Genomic DNA, 20,381 nt, shown 5'->3' on the forward strand with positions numbered 1-20,381 from the left:
TCAAGAGGGACTTGGGAGGTTCCCTACCACCTGTTCCATTCACCCGCTTCCCCTAAATCTCGCCAACACTATACAAACATAGCTGCAGCACACAAACAGAGTTGGAAAACAAAACAGGAAAAAATGGTTCTTTTTCTGTCTTTGGTTTTTGAATTTCTCCCCTTTTCTCTTAAATATTCATCTCCAAAAGGCTAAGGCTGCCAGGAGTAAACAGTGCACAGACTAATTCATGAATTAATGAATTGAATACATTGTCATTTTCCAGCCTTTAACAAAGAATGGACATCCTTTGGATTTTGTGTAAATGTTTTCCCCTTGGTTTTTAAAAATAATGCTCCATGATTGTAACCTGAGACAGTTTCTAACACTGTTGGCCATTATGCATTCAGTAGCCTTTTGCCTCTCTCTGCCCCTCTTGGGCTCTTTTCCTTCTCTTTCTTTGCTGGCCTCTTTATTATTTCTCTTTCTTCTTCTTTCTCTTTGTCCTTTTCCCCTGAGTTTCTCTGTGTTTTATCAATAAGACCTTTCAAAATCAGTAAAACTTTTTGAACAGAAGAAAGGGATCTTTAACAGCCTGAGTTCAAAAGGTAGCTGTGTCAACCTTTGATTTTCCCAAAGGGAAAGGTGGACATTGAATTATTTTGGATAATGTGAAGAAGAGTGAAACAGAGAATAATAGCTCATTTCAGAGCCCAGTTCAGAAAATAGGCAATCATACAAAACTTGTGAATCCTATTAGAAAATGGAGATCACGGCGCATTCCTCTCATTCGGCTCCTTCTATAGACGTATTTGCGAGGCTCCTCGAGCCACTCTCTACGCCAGGCTTGGGCAGTGCTTGGAGAAAGAGCCTGGCATTAGTTGAGCACCTGCACTGTGCCTGCCCTGCCTGCTTGGACTGATTGCATCCTCAGAAGAGCAGTGCCCAGGTGCTGATGGGAGTCACTGTGCTTATGCAGTTAATTGGCTCAAGGTCTGTAGGTAAAGGAGACAAGATTAGCACTTGCTAATGTTTCTGAAGGTCAGAAACAGTTTACAAAGGTATAAAATAGAAATAGTACATACATTTATTATTATTTAATTGCCTGTGCTGTATGTAGTTGCTCAGTTGTGTCTGACTTTTTGAGGCACCATGGTCTGTAGCCCACCAGGCTCCTCTGTCCATGGGGATTCTTCAGGCAAGAATGCTGGGTGTGTTGCCATGCCCTCCTCCAGGGGATTTTCCCAACCCAGGGACTGAACCCAGGACTCCCACATTGCTGGCATATTCTTTACCATCTGAGCCACCAGGGAAGTCCTAGAATACGGGAGTGGTTAGCCTATCCTTTCTCCAGGGGATCTTCCTGACCCAGAAATTGAACCAGGGTCTCCTGCATGGCAGGCAGTTTCTTTACCAGGGAAGCCCTTTAATTGCCTACCTGATGCAATTTATCACTTATATTTGTGTGTGGGTCCATCTTTATCTGTCCTGTCCTTAAAAGAATCTGCCTGCCATGCAGGAGATGCACAGGAGACAGGGATTCAATCCCTGGGTCAGAAAGATCCCCTGGAGAGGAAATCGTGACCCACTCCAGTATTCTTGCCTGGAAAATTCCATGGACAGAGGCAGCTGGTGGGGTACAGTCCGTGGGGTCGCAGAGAGTCAGATATGACTGGGTGCAGTGCGTGCAGCACACCAGCACATTATTACTATTTAACTGCCTACCCGATGCAGCTTATCACTTAATATTTCTGTGGTTTCATCTTTATGTGTTCTGTCCTTTATCCCCTTTGAGGACAATTAACATGTTATTTGCTTATAGTAGGTGAGTGGATTTTTGTCAGTCCCATAGCCCTGTCTTCTGAGTTTCAGTCTATGAGGAGTAGAAAGTGATCCCATAGTTGGCAAGGTTCTTGCAGTCTAAAGGGAATAGTGTAGGAGAATGGTTGTGAGTCAAGCAGAGATGATTAAAAATCTGGCTCAGCTCTTAACTAGCTGCATGAACTTGGGGAAAGTGTGTAAACATCTCATTTATTCATCCGTAAAAATGAAATTAGAGGATTATTGTAGGGATCATATGAAATAATGTTGATGCATAGCAAAGTGCCTGGATACAATGAAAACTCAGTATTTTCATCCAAGGTGTTATGATAAGAAGCTATTTTTTGGGAAGGAATGCATACCCCTGCACTGAATAGTGGATTCTTAACCACTGGACCACCAGGAAATAGCACTTCTTGGAGTTTTGAACATAAGTCTTGTGTTCTCTTGATTCTTTGCCTGCATCCTTAAATTGCCCTCCATTCTCCTTCTGTTTTTCACATCTTGTCCTCATTCTTTTTCTCTCCTCTTTCTGTCCTTTCCTGTCCAAGATTTTTAAGAGACTGGTGGCACTGAGTGCCCACAGTCAGGTAATTAGTGGTATGGAAGAGTCTTCCCTTTCTTTGCCTTCAGGTTAGGATTTGCTGGGTAGCCCTTAGAAATAAAGAGGTCTGTTCCTCAGCAGCCTTTTCTCCCTCACTGCCAAACAGATACCCTCTGAAAGTTGGAAGTCTCCTGACATCCTCTCCTCAGCCTCACCCCTTCCTGTTCTGGTGTAGGCTGTAGTCATGGGTGGATTTTAAGTTTGAGCTTGGCAGATCTGTGTGTGGTAAAATAGGTGGTATTTTGAGGACACGGGCAAACTAGACTTTATGGGCTGTTTCCTAGTCTGCAGAGAAACCCAGTTCCCAATATTGGTTTAAGTTTTTGCACAGTTCTTTGTTTTGACAGCCAGGAGTAATTGCTTGCAATTAATTTTCCATGAGTATAATTAATTTTCCATGAGTGATGTGATTGGAGCAAAACGGGTGTACGGGAGAAGGGCAGGAGGCAGGATGAGACATATCAGAGGCTGGAGACATGGTTTACTTGAATGGGGCTTTTGTACAGAGGAGAGAACTTGACTTTGGGAGAAATCATCCCAACAACCAAATTTAAAGCAAGTGAATAGTATTGATTTAAGGCAAACTTAAAGATTCCAAGTCTCTCTGTAAAATAAATCATAGGTGATTTGAATTGACCCCCGGTTTTATAGAGCTTTATGGCTTCATTGGTTAATAGTCCATATTCTCTTCAGGAGACAAGAGATTCCACTTGGTTCAGTGTTACTCAAGAATCCATTGTGGTTCAGAAAGTCATGGCTAGTAGGAATGGCTAAGTTGTTGTAAACAAGTTGGATATAGTTGGGTTGGAAGACAGTTTAAAAAGTGGAGCCTTTCATTCAACACTGGGCATGTTTATAGCTAAGGGAGTGGTCAGTTGGAAAGAGTTACAAGTTGTACAAAATGACCCAAGGGCCTAAATGAAAGCTAAAGAGTCTTCCACCTTGCAATTGACATTTCCACTGGTCATCACATTGCTGGCCTTATTCAACTTGATTCTTCTCTATCATCTGTCACTGTTAATCATTCTTCACATCCCCTCAGTCATCCTTTGTATATCTGATTAATTTTTCTGGCATTATCCATAGTCTGCAACCCAGGTAGATAAGGCTCCATGTCCACTTAAGGCCTCTCTCCTGAGCTTTGAATTCCAAATCTTCATCTTCTAATGTATCCCTTCCTGGGTATCCTGCAGTGACCTCCAGTTTCAGATATCTAAAACTAATCTCAGTAGTCATCACTGCTAACTTCCTCCTATTTTTTGTCTTAAAGGTCTACCACTCATACAGTCACCCAAAGCTGGGGGTCAGCCTTGACTTAACAGCCTCTCATCTTCATTCACTTACCTATTCTTCTTAGTTCTCCTCCTCAGTCTCTAGAAAATCTGTGTATATGGTATTGCTATAGATTAACTACAAAATCTCCTCCCTGCTGTTAGTTTTCCTTCACTATACACTTTGCAACGTGATCTTTATTAAAATCAAGGCTGAGGTATCCCTTATTTTCTCAGTATATCTTCTATTCCTCACAGAATAATGTTCAAAATTCAATTAGACAGTGAGCCTCTCTCTGATATGAACTATGCTGAATTGATGTTCTGATCTCTGGGAGACCATGATGAATAGATAAGTAGGTGGGTAGACCAACAGATAGATAGAATAATGAGTAGAACTGCAGTATACCAAGATTTCTGGGCCCTAAAAATCACTGTGGTCTTAGAAGCAGAAGTAAGAGGCTGTAGGGGATTGGACAATTCCTGGTTCTACCCTTGGAGAGACTAGAGCTTGAGTGATTGTGGGATAAGTGGAATAAAAACCTGATCTGAAAAACTGAGTAGACTTTTGCATTCCTTTATAGTATTTATTCAAGTTAATATTCACACCCTGAGCATTGATCACTAAGCCTTTAACAAGGGACATTGGATTAGGTTAATAAGTAGCAAGAAGACAACCAGGCTCATGGGACACCTAATGACAAAAATATCTCTATTTCTGGAGGAATTTACTTCCTGTTCCATTTGGTCCCAATTTTTAGAATTTTTGCTTGGCTCTTAGTGTTTCCTCTCCCTGAAATGTGCTCCATTTTCTCCCTACAGTTCCAAGATTACCCTCTTTTATTAATACTTCCTCTCCAATCTCTGCCAATCTTTTAACCTTACTCTACCCATCTAATAGTTGTCTGTATTAAATTGTTCTCTTATCTTAAAAAAAAATTGTTCTCTAATTAGTTTGTATATCGGTTTTATGTCTTTGCCAAGGTTAGGCTGTATCGTGGCAACCAAAAACCCCAAATCCCAATGGTTTAAACACATAAAAGTTTGTTTTTCACACATGTGGTATTTGTTGTGGGTCCTTGCCTTATAAGTAATGGCTTAGGGATCCAAGCTAGTTCCATCTTATGACCGTGAATTCAACATGTGACTCCTGGGCTTGCTGCTTTTAAGACCTTTGAACTGGAAGTGAGCAATTCCATTTTTTAGCATTAGAAGTCCATTGGTTAAAACCAGTCACATGGCCTCAACTTAATTACAAGGGAAGCTGGACAAGTAGTGGAACCCATGAACTTTTTGGTGAGCACTATTGTCTCTGACCATTTTATTTTTAATTTTATTTTTTAAGAGTTTTTCACAATGAGTACCCATCCTCTAATCAGCCTTTTTTTTAATGAAAGTTTGTAGCATTTTATTCTATTTTATCTTGACCATATCATGTGGCTTATGGGATCTTGTTCCCAGACCCTCGGCAGTGAATTTGCGGTGTCCTAACCACTGGACTGTCAGAGAATTCCCTCCTCCCCTTGTTATTTCCTTTAGTAGAAAGGAAATGCACATTCACCATAGGGAATGTGTTTCTCATCTTTTGTATCTATCCTTTAATATCCATCCAAAGTCAAGGTGTTGACCATCATGTTGTTACTCCTTCCTAAATAGGAATATTTTAACCGAACTACAATCCTTGATAGTGTTGGATGTGGTAAAGATACTAACCATTAAGCATTTGAAATAGCTCTTAGACGCTTCTTTTTTTGTGTCTGTGGAAATTATGTCTTCTTTGGATGTTGTCTTCCCTAGGTTCAGAAACCTTTTATATTTCATACTCTATATCCCTTAAATTTGTGTAGTCTTCATTCATCCTCAAAATAATAGTTAGTTGGCAAAAATGCAGTTCATTTCTAAAAGTAATTCATTCGTATTAATATTTGACTATGATAGATTATTAACTCAAGTACATTTCAAGTGTTTAAAAGGGTCCTTTAAGTTTATTTTTTTTCTAAGACAAACTGTACGACTTGGAAACAAATTTGAAGGTTGGGTGATTAGTGTATGTCTTAACATTTGAGGATTTGCATAGATATAAAGAGAAGGCAGTTCTAATCTCTTTTTTTGCTGAACTTGAGTTGACTTCTTCACATTCACCATGGCAACCTCAGATCAACACATACATAGATTCTGAGGTGTGCTGCCAAAACTTTCCAACCTTAATAATGAATAAGTATGAACTCCATTGTGTGAGACTTTCTCAACAAGTCACTGCAAAACTGATGTAATTCTAGAGTGGCGTTTCTTTCTCACAGTATGCTACCATGCAGGTCTAGCCCTAGATGCAACCTTTGGGGGCCTTTGTGTGTTTCCCTTGTTGCAGTATATGGCTAAACTCCTCTTGTCCCCTTCTTAACTTGATGTTGATCAACATGGCTTGCTTTACATTCTCTTGTTTTAAACAAAGAAAGTAACATTGGAAGGCAAATATTGATGGAGCAGATGACTTTGGTTTAATTCGTCTTTTCCTTTAGGGGGAATGCAAGCCTCAGATGCTCTAATATTTAACTGAAGCAGATCCCCATTTGCTTATCTGTTTAATCACTCTTTTATCTAGGCCAGGTTGCTGCTGCTGCTGCAGCCATCCCTAAAAGTAGCCTTGGTGTCATCATGGCTTAAACCTGCAAGATTGTTACCTAGAACCTGCACCCCAAATTGCCATCTGAAATAGCTCTTTTATAAATAGTATTGCAGTATTTGGGCTTCCCTGCTAACTTAGCTGGTGAAGAATCCACTGCAGTGCAGGAGACCCTAGTTTGTTTCCTGGGTCAGGAAGATCCCCTGGAGAAATGGGGTAAGCTACCCACTCCAGTATTCTTGGGCATCCCTGGTGGTTCAGATGGTTAAGAATCTGCCTGCAATGCGGCAGATCTGGCTTCAATCCCTGGATTGTGAAGATCCCCTGAACCAGGGCATGGCAACCCACTCTAGTATTCTTGCCTAGAGAATCCCCACGGACAGAGGAGCCTGGTGGCTACAGTCCATAGAGTCACAAATAGTCAGACACAACTGAGCGACTAAGCACAGCACACTGCAGTGTTTTATCATGAGATAAATTTTAGAATATAATTTTATTTTATCCTTCTACCACTAGGCATTTTATCACATGACTTTCACATAAACTGAAGTTTAATCATTGATTTCATAACCAAAAAATGACTTTGGTTCTATTTAACATTATTTAAAGTCTTTTATATAAATTAGTTATCTTTTTTAACTTATTGAGACAATTTTATATTCTAGTTATTATTCCTTCCATTTAATTATTTGGGTCAATTTAATGATAGAGATGGCAACCCATTCCAGTATTCTTGCCTGGGAAATTCCATGGACAGAGGAGCCTGACAGGTTACAGTCCGTGAGGTTGCAAGAGTCAGATATGACTTAGGGACTAAACCACCGCCACCAATCTTACATTAATAATTGTTAGAGTGAACTGAAAACTCTTATATGGTTGGGTCCTTGTTAGAGCTCCTGAAAAGACTTAAAATCAAAGCGTCTTTCCAAGTATTAGCTATGTTTTTGTTTTTTCAGAATATTGCTGTAGATCTGAGTGGTGAAAATAGGGTTTGTGCAACTTCCTCCAAAATTTGATCAGTCCTACTGCCTTTCAGTTTTAGTGTTTCATAAAAATAGAATATTAGCCACGATGATGAAGAACCTCAAAGGCTCTCCTGGTAATTACTTTCCTGTGATCCCTTTTGAGACAAATGATCTTACTGGGCACCAATTTGTTTAGTCTTAAGAAATAGAACTTCAGACAAGAGACAAAGCTGGTTGTGTAATAATGTATGCATTGAGAGCCACTTGTATTAGAAAACAAATATAATAGGACTGAAATTTATGTTTAAACAAATGAATGATAGGAGTCTAAAATCTCAGTGAAAATCATTTGTCTTATAAAATACGTGCACTGTGCTTGGGCTGAAGATGGAGTTCTGCTCAGGCTCCAAGCACCTCAGTAACAGCCCTGCTCTGAATTACATTAAGCCGGTTGGGACATGATGAAAGAACACAAGGTATAAACCCCTTCAGGGCCCATGAGTCACCATCTAGAAAGGTTCTTGAAAGGGTAAGAACATTTTATAGTTTGATCAATAGGAGCCTGAGAAATTGGCTGCAGGGTAAGGGCAAGTTGAGGATTAGAAACTTTTGGAAACTTGAAGAATTGAATTACCATTCTAAGGAAATTTCCAGAAGAAAAAGAGACAGTAAAAGAGAGATCTTTTGTCATATCTCAAGCACCCATCTTTCTATTTGGTCAGAGTTCAGCCAAATAAATTTGATAGTCATCAGCTCTTATTATCCTCATCCTGATGTGGAACTGTTACGCACAGAGAGTGTTTTAGAGCTCCGAGTGCCCGCCAAAGTAACTTTGGGTACATATCAAGAGGAAATGAAGGATGGTGTTGTAGATTTCAAAATCAGAGCAACTTTTCCATAGAATACATCATCAGAAGAGGTTGTTATTCTATTTTCCCGTCCAGAATTGACTTTTACTTTAAACATGTATGAAACAGTGTGTTGCAGTTGGGTTTTCTGCTCTCTCATCACTGTTATTTTTGTAAAATTTATAGCTGCTGCCTTCATATGGTTATCAGAATTTAGATCGTGTTTGTAAAGGGGCCAGTCAGTCTGATGGCACAACCACTGGAACAAGTACAAATGTATAAATAAAAGGAGCCTGGTTAAGAATTTCTGAATTCAGAACAGATTCTAAGAGTTATTTCTAGTCCTTTGGCTTTTGCCCTCTCCTCAGAATATTTACAGAACCCTGCCATGAAATATGACTAAATAAAACCTCAGACTTTTAAGAGCCACTATTTATGTGCTCTGCCCAGCATGAGCAGATCACAGTGTGAACTGCACTATGCCAAGTCCATGGAAGAAATGAGCCTCTTTTCTGGATGGCAGTGGGGCAGGCGGGGGTGCTGTGGTGGCCAGGAGGACAGGGAGTGGGGGCAAGGAAAGGGTAAGTCCCCATTAAAGACTCAGGCCCTCAGAGTTGGAGTTGTATCCAGCACGAAGCCCCTTGTCCACTTTCCAATCTGGGTTACACAGAGGAGCCTTTGTGAAGAGCAGGTACATTCAATAAGAATTAGGAGGAAAGCTTGATGAGATGCAAAGAAGGAAAACAGGAGATAAGAGGCAGCAGGAGAATTAAGGAGGGAGTGTTGCGTATGGTGGTAGCCAGTCTAGTTTTTTCCTTACTTGACCAGTCCACTCATACCTTGCCTGGACCTTACCTGCTTTGTGTTTTGTGCTCAGTGCTCACTCATGCCTGCAGCTGGCTGGCTTGAACCAAGCAGCAAGACAGAAAGGGCCTGTACATGAGGAGCTTCTGTTCCCTGGATTTGTTTTCTAGGTAAAGATGTGCAGGTGTATGCATAGCTAGATCATCACCTTCAGTTCAGTTCAGTTCAGTCGCTCAGTCGTGTCCGACTCTTTGCGACTGCATGAATCGCAGCATGCCAGGCCTCTGTCGGTGTCCATCACCAACTCCCGGAGTTCACTCAGACTCATGTCCATCGAGTCAGTGATGCCATCCAGCCATCTCATCCTCTGTCGTCCCCTTCTCCTCCTGCCCCCAATCCCTCCCAGCATCAGAGTCTTTTCCAATGAGTCAACTCTTCGAGTGAGGTGGCCTAAGTACTGGAGTTTCAGCTTTAGCATCATTCCTTCCAAAGAAATCCCAGGGCTGATCTCTTTCAGAATGGACTGGTTGGATCTCCTTGCAGTCCAAGGGACTCTCAAGAGTCTTCTCCAACACCACAGTTCAAAAGCATCAATTCTTTGGCGCTCAGCTTTCTTCAGAGTCCAACTCTCGCATCCATACATGACCACTGGAAAAACCATAGCCTTGACTAGACGGACCTTTGTTGGCAAAGTAATGTCTCTGCTTTTCAATATGCTATCTAGGCTGGTCATAACTTTCCTTCCAAGGAGTAAGCGTCTTTTAATTTCATGGCTGCAGTCACCACCTGCAGTGATTTTGAAGCCCCAAAAAATAAAGTCTGACACTGTTTCCACTGTTTCCCCATCTATTTCCCATGAAGTGATGGGACCAGATGCCATGATCTTTGTTTTCTGAATGTTGAGTTTTAATCCAACTTTTTCACTCTCCTCTTTCACCTTCATTAAGAGGCTTTTTAGTTCCTCTTCACTTTCTGCCATAAGGGTGGTGTCATCTGCATATCTGAAGTTATTCATATTTCTCCCGGCAATCTTGATTCCAGCCTTGTGCTTCTTCCAGCCCAGTGTTTCTCATGATGTGCTCTGCATATAAGTTAAATAAGCAGGGTGACAATATACAGCCTTGACGTACTCCTTTTCCTATTTGGAACCAGTCTGTTGTGCCATGTCCAGTTCTAACTGTTGCTTCCTGACCTGCATACAGGTTTCTCAAGAGGCAGGTCAGGTGGTCTGGTATTCCCATCTCTTTAGATACAGTCATTCGTCTTCCTGAGGAAACCCAGAGCACTACTGGAACGTGATGTGCCAACTACTGCCATGTGGGCTATCCTAGGTTTTATGCTAAAAATAAAATATATTTAAACATATTGTAACAGATCAACTTCACCAGGACATAACAACAATTCTGTGCAGTGTCAGAAAAAAATATTTCTGAACTAAAATTAAGATGCACTCTCATTTTTAAACACCGACCCTGAAAGACAGGAGCTTTTCCCATTGAGAGGTCATCTGGAAATAGCAAAGCTTTCCTCAGCTGCTTGGATGGAAAATTTAAACTTTCCTCCTTTTTGGTGCGTCTTGCTGTCTGTGATTTCCAGTTCAGGCTCTTTCTCTAACTCACAGTAGAAGAAGAAAGTAGTGTAGGGCTTTTCTGGCTTATAGGTCTTTCTGGTTAAACCAGTGTAACAGGTATCACAACTTGTCTGTTAGGAACCTGAGTTCACCTAACCTGGGTTCTCCGTTTGGGCACAGTATCCAGCCAAATGGCACTTTCATAGACCCTCTCCCTACACAACTTCTCTTAGGCAATCTTTCTTTTGAAACTTTGCCTATTTCTAGCAGAGAGGAGAAGGGAAATAGCTTTTTGTCCTTTGTAAAGGCCAACTTCAGACCTGGCAAAGATGCCTTCATAGCAGTTATGTAGGAAAGTTAGGATGATAGAGTTGACATTGAAAAAGAAATGCAGGGTTTGCTTTTCTCCAGAAAGGTGACTTTTTGCTCATGCCTCTTCAGTTCCATTAATCAGGTATAGTCCTTTAAAAAACAGAAGGGCCCCAAACCTCCTGTTCCATGCCCCAGGCAGTCTTCCTGTGTAAAGCAATCTGACAGCTACTCAGGTGTTCTGGTACTTTTCCCCTTGAACTCTGGATCTGAGGCTTCTTGGAACCTCTATTAGAGGTTCATTCAGTCTACAGAGCCCTCTTTTAGAACTACCCTTTCTCTCCTGATGTTCCCATCAGTGTCTTCTCTTCTCAGATCCTTCTTCAGAGGATCATTTTGGTTGGCAAAAATATAGCATAGGCTCAAAATGATGAGATGTTTTTCTACAGTCTGGAGAAATTATAATATGCAAAAGTACTCCTGGATATGGGGGAAGGCAACAAAAATATTCCCCACCAGCTTTTCCACGTGTAGTGTGTCTTTCCTCTCAGAGATACCCTTTGCCCTCTGCCAAGTTACTCTCTTGCATATCTCAGGGCCCTTCCTAACTGTTAGTCATTTTCAGGAATTGAAATGTAATGGAGTTTGTCATTTCTATTTCTAAACAGGTAAACTGGGATGTAAAGAAAATTAGCATTGGGATTGAATCTTGTCCATTTTTAATTTTCATCTTTAAATCGATCTGTATCCCTCCCCCCAAATAAAACTAAAAGAAACAGCCACTTAATGCAAAATTCATATGCAAATTGTATGTGTTAACTTTGCAATTGTTATAGTAATTGTAATATAGGCAGTTGTAATATGTTTGTAATGTGTTGTGTTTAGATTCTTAAAACTGGGTATGTTGAAAGAAAGGCTCCCGCCTAGCTTTCTCTTATGTACATAAACTTGGTGCAAGTCCCTGTTTCAAGGAGCTTTATGTGGTTGGATTGAAATTGCTTAATAAACAATTGAAAAAGTTAAGCTTAACCTAGAAGTCATTTAGTACTATGAGTCACTTCCCTGACAGCCAATAAGGCAAGAGAACCTGGTTGCAAAACAATTACTAGCCCAGCCTGAGGGACCTTGGAAATATATTAACAGGTATCATTAGGAAAACAAAGCAGTAGTGTTCTACCACGCTGCAGAGAACAAGCTAAGGTTGCTAACTAAACAAAACAACTTCACTGACAATGCCAATTTTTACATTTGTTTCAGAACAAGGGACGCTCAAACCATCCGAGGTAAGATTAACGTTTACATTTTTCTTATATAACTTTTGCATTTCAGATTGTTTGCTAACTAAAGCAGGCTCAAACGCCTAAAAAGTTAAATGTACCTTTTAAAATGGATAGCAACAGATCTAGAGCGAGTAATCAAGTGCTTTTGAGTGAAATGCACAGGTTAAATAAGAGAAGTTTTCAGATACCATCTGAAGATCTTAGAGGGAAAATGTGAATATTTCATCTCAGAATGTGTGTAAGATGCGCATTTCAGAATCTTAGGTACTCATTTATTCAGGTAAATTTCAAATAGATACTGTAGCAATGTTGTAGCACTAATCTGGTGGAGGTACCTTTCTCTTTGTTTGCAGCTACAGAATTCCACAAACCCTGAGGCTTATAAAACTTAATGCACCTGAAGGCATTCCCTTAGAATAAATCTTTTTGATCCTGCTGGGACAGGAGAAAGGGTGGCCCTCATCTTAGGATAAAACAAGGTCGCTACCCGACACTCACTAGGACTAAGAAGTTCCAGCATTCTTCTAAGATGTACCTGTATGTTTCTGCCAGTTTTCCACCTGAGCAAAATCATGATTTGTATCATGTCTTCTTGATCAAATCAGAATCTGAGAACATTTCCTTTGGTTTAACAGATTCTGAGGTCTGATGGCTTAGAAGTACGAGATCCCTGTCACCTCTCAGAATAAAGCGCTTGTAAGAAAATAGAAAAGAATGAAAAATGTGGCAGATAATAGGCAACTAGTGTCTTGGCCTTCAGCCAAAAGTAATATATTTCTTACCTGACCTCCCCAAAAAATCCTTACAAAGAAAACTAAAATGTAAAAGTTCTGTGATTAATAATATGAACCAGAAATACAATAATCTGAGAATTTCAGTATAAAGACAAGTACTTTCTTTATCAAAGCATTTTAGCATATACAATTATATCTGATTAAGAGTGGTATAATATTAGCATGTTTTTAATAGAGTGGTATTTACATAGTTGCTAAAAATAATGAAAAGTACAGCAATAAGTCAAACAACAGGTAACTGCTTTCACTTTTTTGCATCAGCACGTAATTTGTGCATATTGGGAACCAAGAATGTGATGTGAGAAAATTCACGTGTACCCTTTCAGTGTTATCTGTCAGCTATATTTTAGACTTTAGAATCTAGCTCAAGGAATGCATAACAGGATAATAATATTTTAAAAATAGGTCATGTAAGTTCTGCTAGGGCTAAAATAATTAATGTAAACTTTTTTTAGTGTTTAGTTGACAGGTAAGATTTTTTATCAGGACTATAAGGGTTCTTCCAGCAGTGCGAGTGAAGATCTTAGAAAGTAGCCTTCTTTTTCTTCTCTCACACTATTATTAGATTATTGAGACAGATATTCTTGTAGAGCTTTGAACTGTAACTCAATATTACTTTACATTTATACTGTTAGATGTATTTTCCGCCCCCCAGGGAAGATGATTTCACTTGATTTTATTTAAGTAATGAGAAACGGGCATATTTACAGAAAAGAAAGTGTGCTAATAATAAGTGGTTAATAATTTTCACACTGGTACAAAATAACGATACAAAAAAATGCTCTCCAGGCATTTAATACTCTTAAAAATTACACATTAAGGCTATTATGAAAAGAATTCATTTTCACATTGATTTTTTTTAATGTAGCATCTGTGTTTTAGTGACTTGCTTAACTTTTGATTATAAGTGTAATTTTTATTTAATGTGTGATTCTGCTAATAATCTCTACTTTGAATGGATAATTATAGTGAAATCTTATACTGGCCAACCTATTTGGAAACTTTAGCTTAGCATAAGGAAAAACTGTAGAAAAAGAATGTTAAGAAACATCTTTCACTCCATACCTCCCCACTACGACTTTGTGAAAGGTGTATTCACTCTTAACACAGATGCTTATGTGATGTTTGGGAGTCTTTCCAAAAGTAAACAATGAAACCCTTTTGTAAGCTCCGTGATTTCTTCCCCCTCTCTGTTGAAGGTCTTCTTTTTCCTCCATGGACCAATTTGTCCTATTCTCTTCCCCTTTCAATAACAATGATTATGAGTTTTTAATTTATACTTCATTCTCAAGGTAGGTCAGTTTTCAATAGCCACAGGATCCATCTTCCTAACCTGGGATGTTCTTCCAGATTCCCATTTTGGAGTGGACCTTCAGAAGCAACTTCTAGCTCTAGAAAGCAAGGTCGTCATTACATGTCTATCAGTATTTAGTGTATGTATGTATACTTACGATCTATTCCTTAATGTAGGTTTTTCTGCCTTTTACGTAGAGGAACCAAAGCCAGTTTCATATAGCAAATGAATCTTTCCTTGTTTTGTTTGTAAAATCAACAGAGAGAATTAGGTTTCTCCCAAAAGAGACAAGAAGGGAGGTTCTTGGGCAATACAGATATTACTTTTCGAGAAAGGCAAGGTAATAGATAATGAAGCTAGATATAAAATTAGGTTGGTTTGTTGTCCCCTCCTTCCCACCTCCCACTTCTTGGTAAATCAAAAGAAGTTTGAGAATGTTCTGAAGACTGATCGTCCTGATCTCATGGGGGAGGGGGATCACCGAGAGCTCCTAGGGTGGCTACTTGATGGACCCCTCTCTTCCTCCTGAGATGGGTCTTGTCCAGCTCTGTCTCACACTTTTGAGAATATAGGTTTTTGAGAATATATGCTGGGGAGAGGAGTATTTTGGATGGGATATGACAGAAGAACAATTGAAATTTGCCTTTTGAAATTGTGTAAATGTGTTCTAAACATTTCAAAATTTTTTAGAATATATAAAATATTTTTAGGTGCTTTTAAAACTGTAATAAATCTCAAACTCTCAAAATGCACTTGATCTAAATTGCTAAAATTTTCTCGTTCTCTCTTTTTTTTCATTGTACCAAATCATAGTTTTGTTCCACTGCCTACTTTTCCTGTAGAAAAGTTTGCTTTCAGGGTCACTGTTTTCCAACGACTTGCAGGAGGAAAAACCTAAAATATAGTAGTAGTACAGTACTTTAATAGAAAAAATTTATCATTTACCTGATCTTATTAAGAAGAGGTGGCAAGAATACACAGGAGAACTGTACAAAAAAGATTTTCACAACCCAGATAATCACGATGGTGTGATCACTCACCTAGAGCCAGACATCCTGGAATGTGAAGTCAAGTGGGCCTTAGGAAGCATCACTACGAACAAAGCTGTAGGAGGGGATGGAATTCCAGGTGAGCTATTCCAAATCCTGAAAGATGATGCTGTGAAAGTGCTGCACTCAGTATGCCAGCAAATTTGGAAAACTCAGCAGTGGCCACAGGACTGGAAAAGGTCAGTTTTCATTCCAATCCCAAAGAAAGGCAATGCCAAAGAATGCTCAAACTACTGCACAATTGCACTCATCTCACATGCTAGTAAAGCAATGCTTAAAATTCTCCAAGCCAGGCTTCAGCAATACGTGAACCATGAACTTCCTGATGTTCAAGCTGGTTTTAGAAAAGGCAGAGGAACCAGAGATCAAATTGCCAACATCCACTGGATCATGGAAAAAGGAAGAGAGTTCCAGAAAAACATCTATTTCTGCTTTATTGACTATTCCAAAGCCTTTGACTGTGTGGATCTCAATAAACTGAGGAAAATTCTGAAAGAGATGGGAATACCAGACCACCTTACCTGCCAAATAAAAAATCTGTATTCAGGTCAGGAAGCAACAGTTAGAAGTGGACATGAAACAATAGACTGGTTCCAAATAGGAAAAGGAGTACGTCAAGGCTGTATATTGTCACCCTGCTTATTTAACTTATATGCCGAATACATCATGAGAAACGCTGGGCTAGAGGAAGCACAAGCTGGAATCAAGATTGCCAGGAGAATGGTCAATCACCTCGGATATGCAGATGACACCACCCTTATGACAGAAAGTGAAGAAGAACTAAAGAGCCTCTTGATGAAAGTGAAAGAAGAGAGTGAAAAAGTTGGCTTAAAGCTCAACATTCAGAAAACGAAGATCATGGCATCTGGTCCCATCACTTCATGGGAAATAGATGGGGAAACAGTGGAAACAGTGGCTGACTTTGTTTTTCTGGGTTCCAAAATCACTGCAAATGGTGATTGAAGCCATGAAATTAAAAGATGCTTACTCCTTGGAAGGAAAGTTATGACCAACCTAGACAGCATATAAAAAGCAGAGACATTGCTTTGTCAACAATGGTCCATCTAGTCAAGGCTATGGTTTTTCCAGTGGTCATGTATGGATGTGAGAATTGGACTATAAAGAAAGCTGAGCACAGAAGAATTGATGCTTTTGAACTGTGGTGTTGGAGAAGACTCTTGAGAGTCCTTGAACTGCGACGAGATCCAACCAGTCCATCCTAAAGGAGATGAGTCCTGGGTGTTCGTTGGAAGGAGTGATGTTGAAGCTGAAACTCCAATACTTTGGCCACCTGATGTGAAGAGCTGACTGATTGGAATAGACCCTAATGCCCTGAAGAGGGCAGGAAGAGAAGGGGACGACAGAGGATGAGACGGTTGGATGGCACCACTGACTCAATGGACATGGGTTTGGGTGTTGGTGATGGACAGGAAGGCCTGGAGTGCTGCAGTTCATGGGGTTGCAAAGAGTCAGACACGATTGAGCAACTGAACTGAACTGAGCTTCAACATTCAAAATATCATGAAATTAATAATAATGACAATAATAATAAGCTTTGACTTAGTAGTCCTTACTGTGTGTCAGGAACTGTTCCAAGCACTTAGCATGAATTAACATGTTTGTCACCACAAATGCTATGAAGTAGGTGGTATTAATATCCCCATTTTATAGATGAAGAAATAGGCATAGAGACTTTAACTAACTTGCTCCCAGTCAGATGCCAAGTGACAGGGAGGGTCTGAATTTTAACTTACGCAGTCAGATTCTAGAATCCATACTCTAAATAATTGTTCTGTGTTCCCTATTTTAATCTTAACTTCAGGGTGCTACAGAGTTGCTCTTCAACTCAAATTCTCTTTTTCACTTTCTAAGTTAATATTTTAAATAGTTCTGGCTTTGGGATAGTAGGAATAAGACCCAAAAAGTGAATTCCTTTCTGGCCTTCCAAGCACTTTGACAGTAGGAAGAATAAGAGTAGTCTAAAGACAGTGTCTGTTGTACATTAAGCAAATGAAGGGAAATGTAGACAGTAAACACCCATGAGACATTCATCAATATATATTTTCCTGTTTAAAATATAGTCATTTATATAGAGAGGTCCAAACATTTTATAAAATTTTAGAAGTTTTTTTGAAGGCCGTTTTGTTCCAAGTTATTGGATATGAGCCTGTAACTTGCCATGTTTTCCCTTTTTGTGCTTGGCTATTAAGAAGCCCAGTGTGGTGTTTTCTTCTCACTCACATTGAGTAAGGAGAGGCTCTCTTAATACTAGTTTTCTTTTCTCTGCCCAGTACAGCCATCCAGCTTGTTCAGTGTAGCTTCGATGCTGACTTAATGATAGTATTAGGCTTTAACAAATGCATTTAAAAAGTAATTGGGTTAAAAGCAAAGTTTATATTTTTAATAATTCTCCAATTTGCTTTTACCTGAGAAACCTTGACATCTGCTTTGAGGCCCATTTAACTTATGAACAGAAGCAACAGGGGGAACCCTAAGAAAAACCCATAGTTAATGTGAGCTTGGCAAAACCAATTCTGCTCTGAATGAAACCAGGGCTCCATACAGAGGCACAAACCCCAACACATGTAGAAAGAAAATTGCTCTTGTGAAAATCTGAATTATATTGTAATTATAGACTGAGCATTGCATTCAGTTATATAACAAAAGTGAAAATGAAGTTCTTATTAATTAGTGAGATTGCGATAGTTATTGGGTAGGAATGAATTTAATGCTTATAAAATCAAACATGTAACCACACATTTTCAAAGATTTAAAACCTCTTTTGTTTTGCATCTTATCTATAATTTTTGTAATCACAATTTTTCTTATGGATTCATTTTCTGTAATAAGAATTTACTTTCATGGTTTACAAGCTGCATGTCTGTTTTGTTTCTTAAAGTATTCAGATATCACTGATCCATAATTAAACTACCATAAATCTCATAATTAAACTACCATACCAAGCTCAAAATAAGAGCTTGAGATCTTTGTTTGGAGGTTGTATACTTTCTCCAGTCTGTGGTCTGTCAGGCTTGAAAAAAGCTGCATTAGAATTTTGGAGATTAAAACTCTTTGCTGGGAGCATTTTCTAAGCAAAAATGGCTACCTAGGCTTTGTTTTCATAATTCCTGTTTTATGACTTAAAAAAGTGAGTCATAATCCTCAGAGATGGTGAATGAAAAGTATTTCTTTCCCATAGTGTCATATCAATGATTTAGCAAGTAGAAGACATTAGAGAAACAAAAATTGTAAAAAGAAACTGGAACTGAGTGTTTTGATCAAATTTAGTAATAGTCTTTTTTTTTTAATTTGTAATGGAGTGTAGCTGATTTACAATGTTGTGTTAGTTTCTTCTGTACACAAATATCCACTCTTTTTTAGATTCTTTTCCCACATCGGGCATTACAGAGTATTGAGTTCCTTGTGCTATGCAGTAGGTCCTTATTAGTTACCTGTTTTACAGGAGTGTTAAATGGAGGTCGTGCAACATGTATTGGACTTCCAGAGTGTCGCAAAATAATGCAGTTTGATAACATAAAGTCTTTGTTTTGTCTTTCTGCACAGAAACGGACCAATGGACTCCGAAGAACCCATAGACCGGTGGATCCAGGTGTGTGATTAAACATCTATAATTATTTCTTTAGTGAAGTGATTGTGAAAGTGTGTGGGAATTGCAGTGAAAAGTCAGGCAGATTGTTGGCCTTTGTTCTTTGGAGTTTGGTATATAATGTGTGACCAGGAGGTGACCGTCTGCTGTGTAAATCATTTACCTAAGACAGTGTCATGTGATAAGTAACCATCAGTGCCACAGTCTTTCCAGTCAGCAGTTGAGCTGGTTATTTGCTTACTGAACAGCCTCAGGGTACTTGGTTAATGCTCACAGTTCCAACACCCTTTCCCTGTTTCCTCCCAAACCTGGAAAAAATCAACCAGCAAACTGGCACTTAAAAAAACAGCTTGCTCTGAGGGGGTGAGAGAGGTCATAAACTAGACAACTTTGTACTTTCCCCATTTGGGAAAATACTTTTCTTTATTCTATATCTATACTATTTTATCATAGAAGAATGAGTTTAAGGACTTTGTGAACAGGTGCCTTCTCCAGAGACCAGTTTTTGTCTGCAGAGAGCGTTCAGTTGTTTCTCGTTTAGTATCATGAGGTTGACCCTGTCATTATTTTCATATAATTATTTTTCATCCATTAAGCAGTGCCTTCCACAATTAAGTTATCAAAGATTTGTTATATATGGTCATATTATTGTGGGTAAAGACGTTCATGGCTAGAGGATTTCCAATATATGAACTTGATAATAAATCAAGTGGAACATGAAATATAGAGTAATCTTGCTGGAAAATAATCTAGATTATGTGTTTTGTTTTCCCATTGTAAACAGTGTTCACCTAGTTATAAAGTTTAGCTTTCAAAGCATTATAGCTTTTAACTGAAACCACACCCCTGGTAGCCATGCCAGTTTATGAGCTGTTTGAAAAGGTTTATAGGAGCTTTGTTGCCTCTGGCTAGAAATTGCCTCACTTATGTCCTGAGATCAGTTTAAATCTTTTAAGTACAAAGCAAAATTAAGGCCATTTAAAAAAAAATAGGGGATCTGGCTTACTTTTTTATTGGTTCTGACTTTCCCATGACAATACTCTTTGTAGAAAAGACTCAGCAATAATATTTTAAAGTGACTTCTGCTCAATTTAGTAGGAGTATATGACTGTGAACATAATATTTTTCTTTATGTTGTACAAGTTATAGTATTTCTGTTTCTGTAAGTTGTCTAAACTTTATAAATATTATTTTAAAATATTTCCTTTTCTTCTATGAGCATTTTTATCTAATCTGTTTTCCCCCAACGAAATGCACTTCTACATTTATAGTGTGTCAGTAGGAGCACATTTTTGACTATTAACAATGTACTTTATAGCTAAAATTTTTAGGAGCCCTTAAATTATTCAAAGGTAGATGTAATGAATTTACTGATGATAAATATGGCAAAGTGGACCAGTAGTAAAGTATCTTAATCCTAAAGGTGATGCTTTCTGTAGGTGTAACTCTTCTGGTATTTCTATTTGTCCAAAGTTTTTAGAACGTCATGAAGAATAAACTTACAAATACAAAAGAAGTGGTGCCATATGCTATGTTTTTTTTTGGGGGGGGGGAAATATATAT

At 38.9% G+C, this 20,381-nt stretch overlaps 1 protein-coding gene across 2 annotated transcripts in view; it reads left to right on the forward strand.

The window, feature by feature from the left end:
* VAV3 (vav guanine nucleotide exchange factor 3) overlaps window positions 1–20,381 on the forward strand; it is a 433,329-nt gene that overhangs the window by 273,929 nt on the left and 139,019 nt on the right. For both annotated transcript variants that reach the window (XM_027536347.1, XM_027536346.1), the window contains exons 18-19: window positions 12,052–12,077; window positions 18,776–18,821. In XM_027536347.1, the coding sequence (XP_027392148.1) occupies window positions 12,052–12,077; window positions 18,776–18,821 (72 nt within the window). The remainder of the gene's footprint in view (window positions 1–12,051; window positions 12,078–18,775; window positions 18,822–20,381) is intronic.

Source organism: Bos indicus x Bos taurus, chromosome 3 (genome assembly GCF_003369695.1).
Source record: "Bos indicus x Bos taurus breed Angus x Brahman F1 hybrid chromosome 3, Bos_hybrid_MaternalHap_v2.0, whole genome shotgun sequence".
Lineage (NCBI taxonomy): Eukaryota > Metazoa > Chordata > Mammalia > Artiodactyla > Bovidae > Bos > Bos indicus x Bos taurus.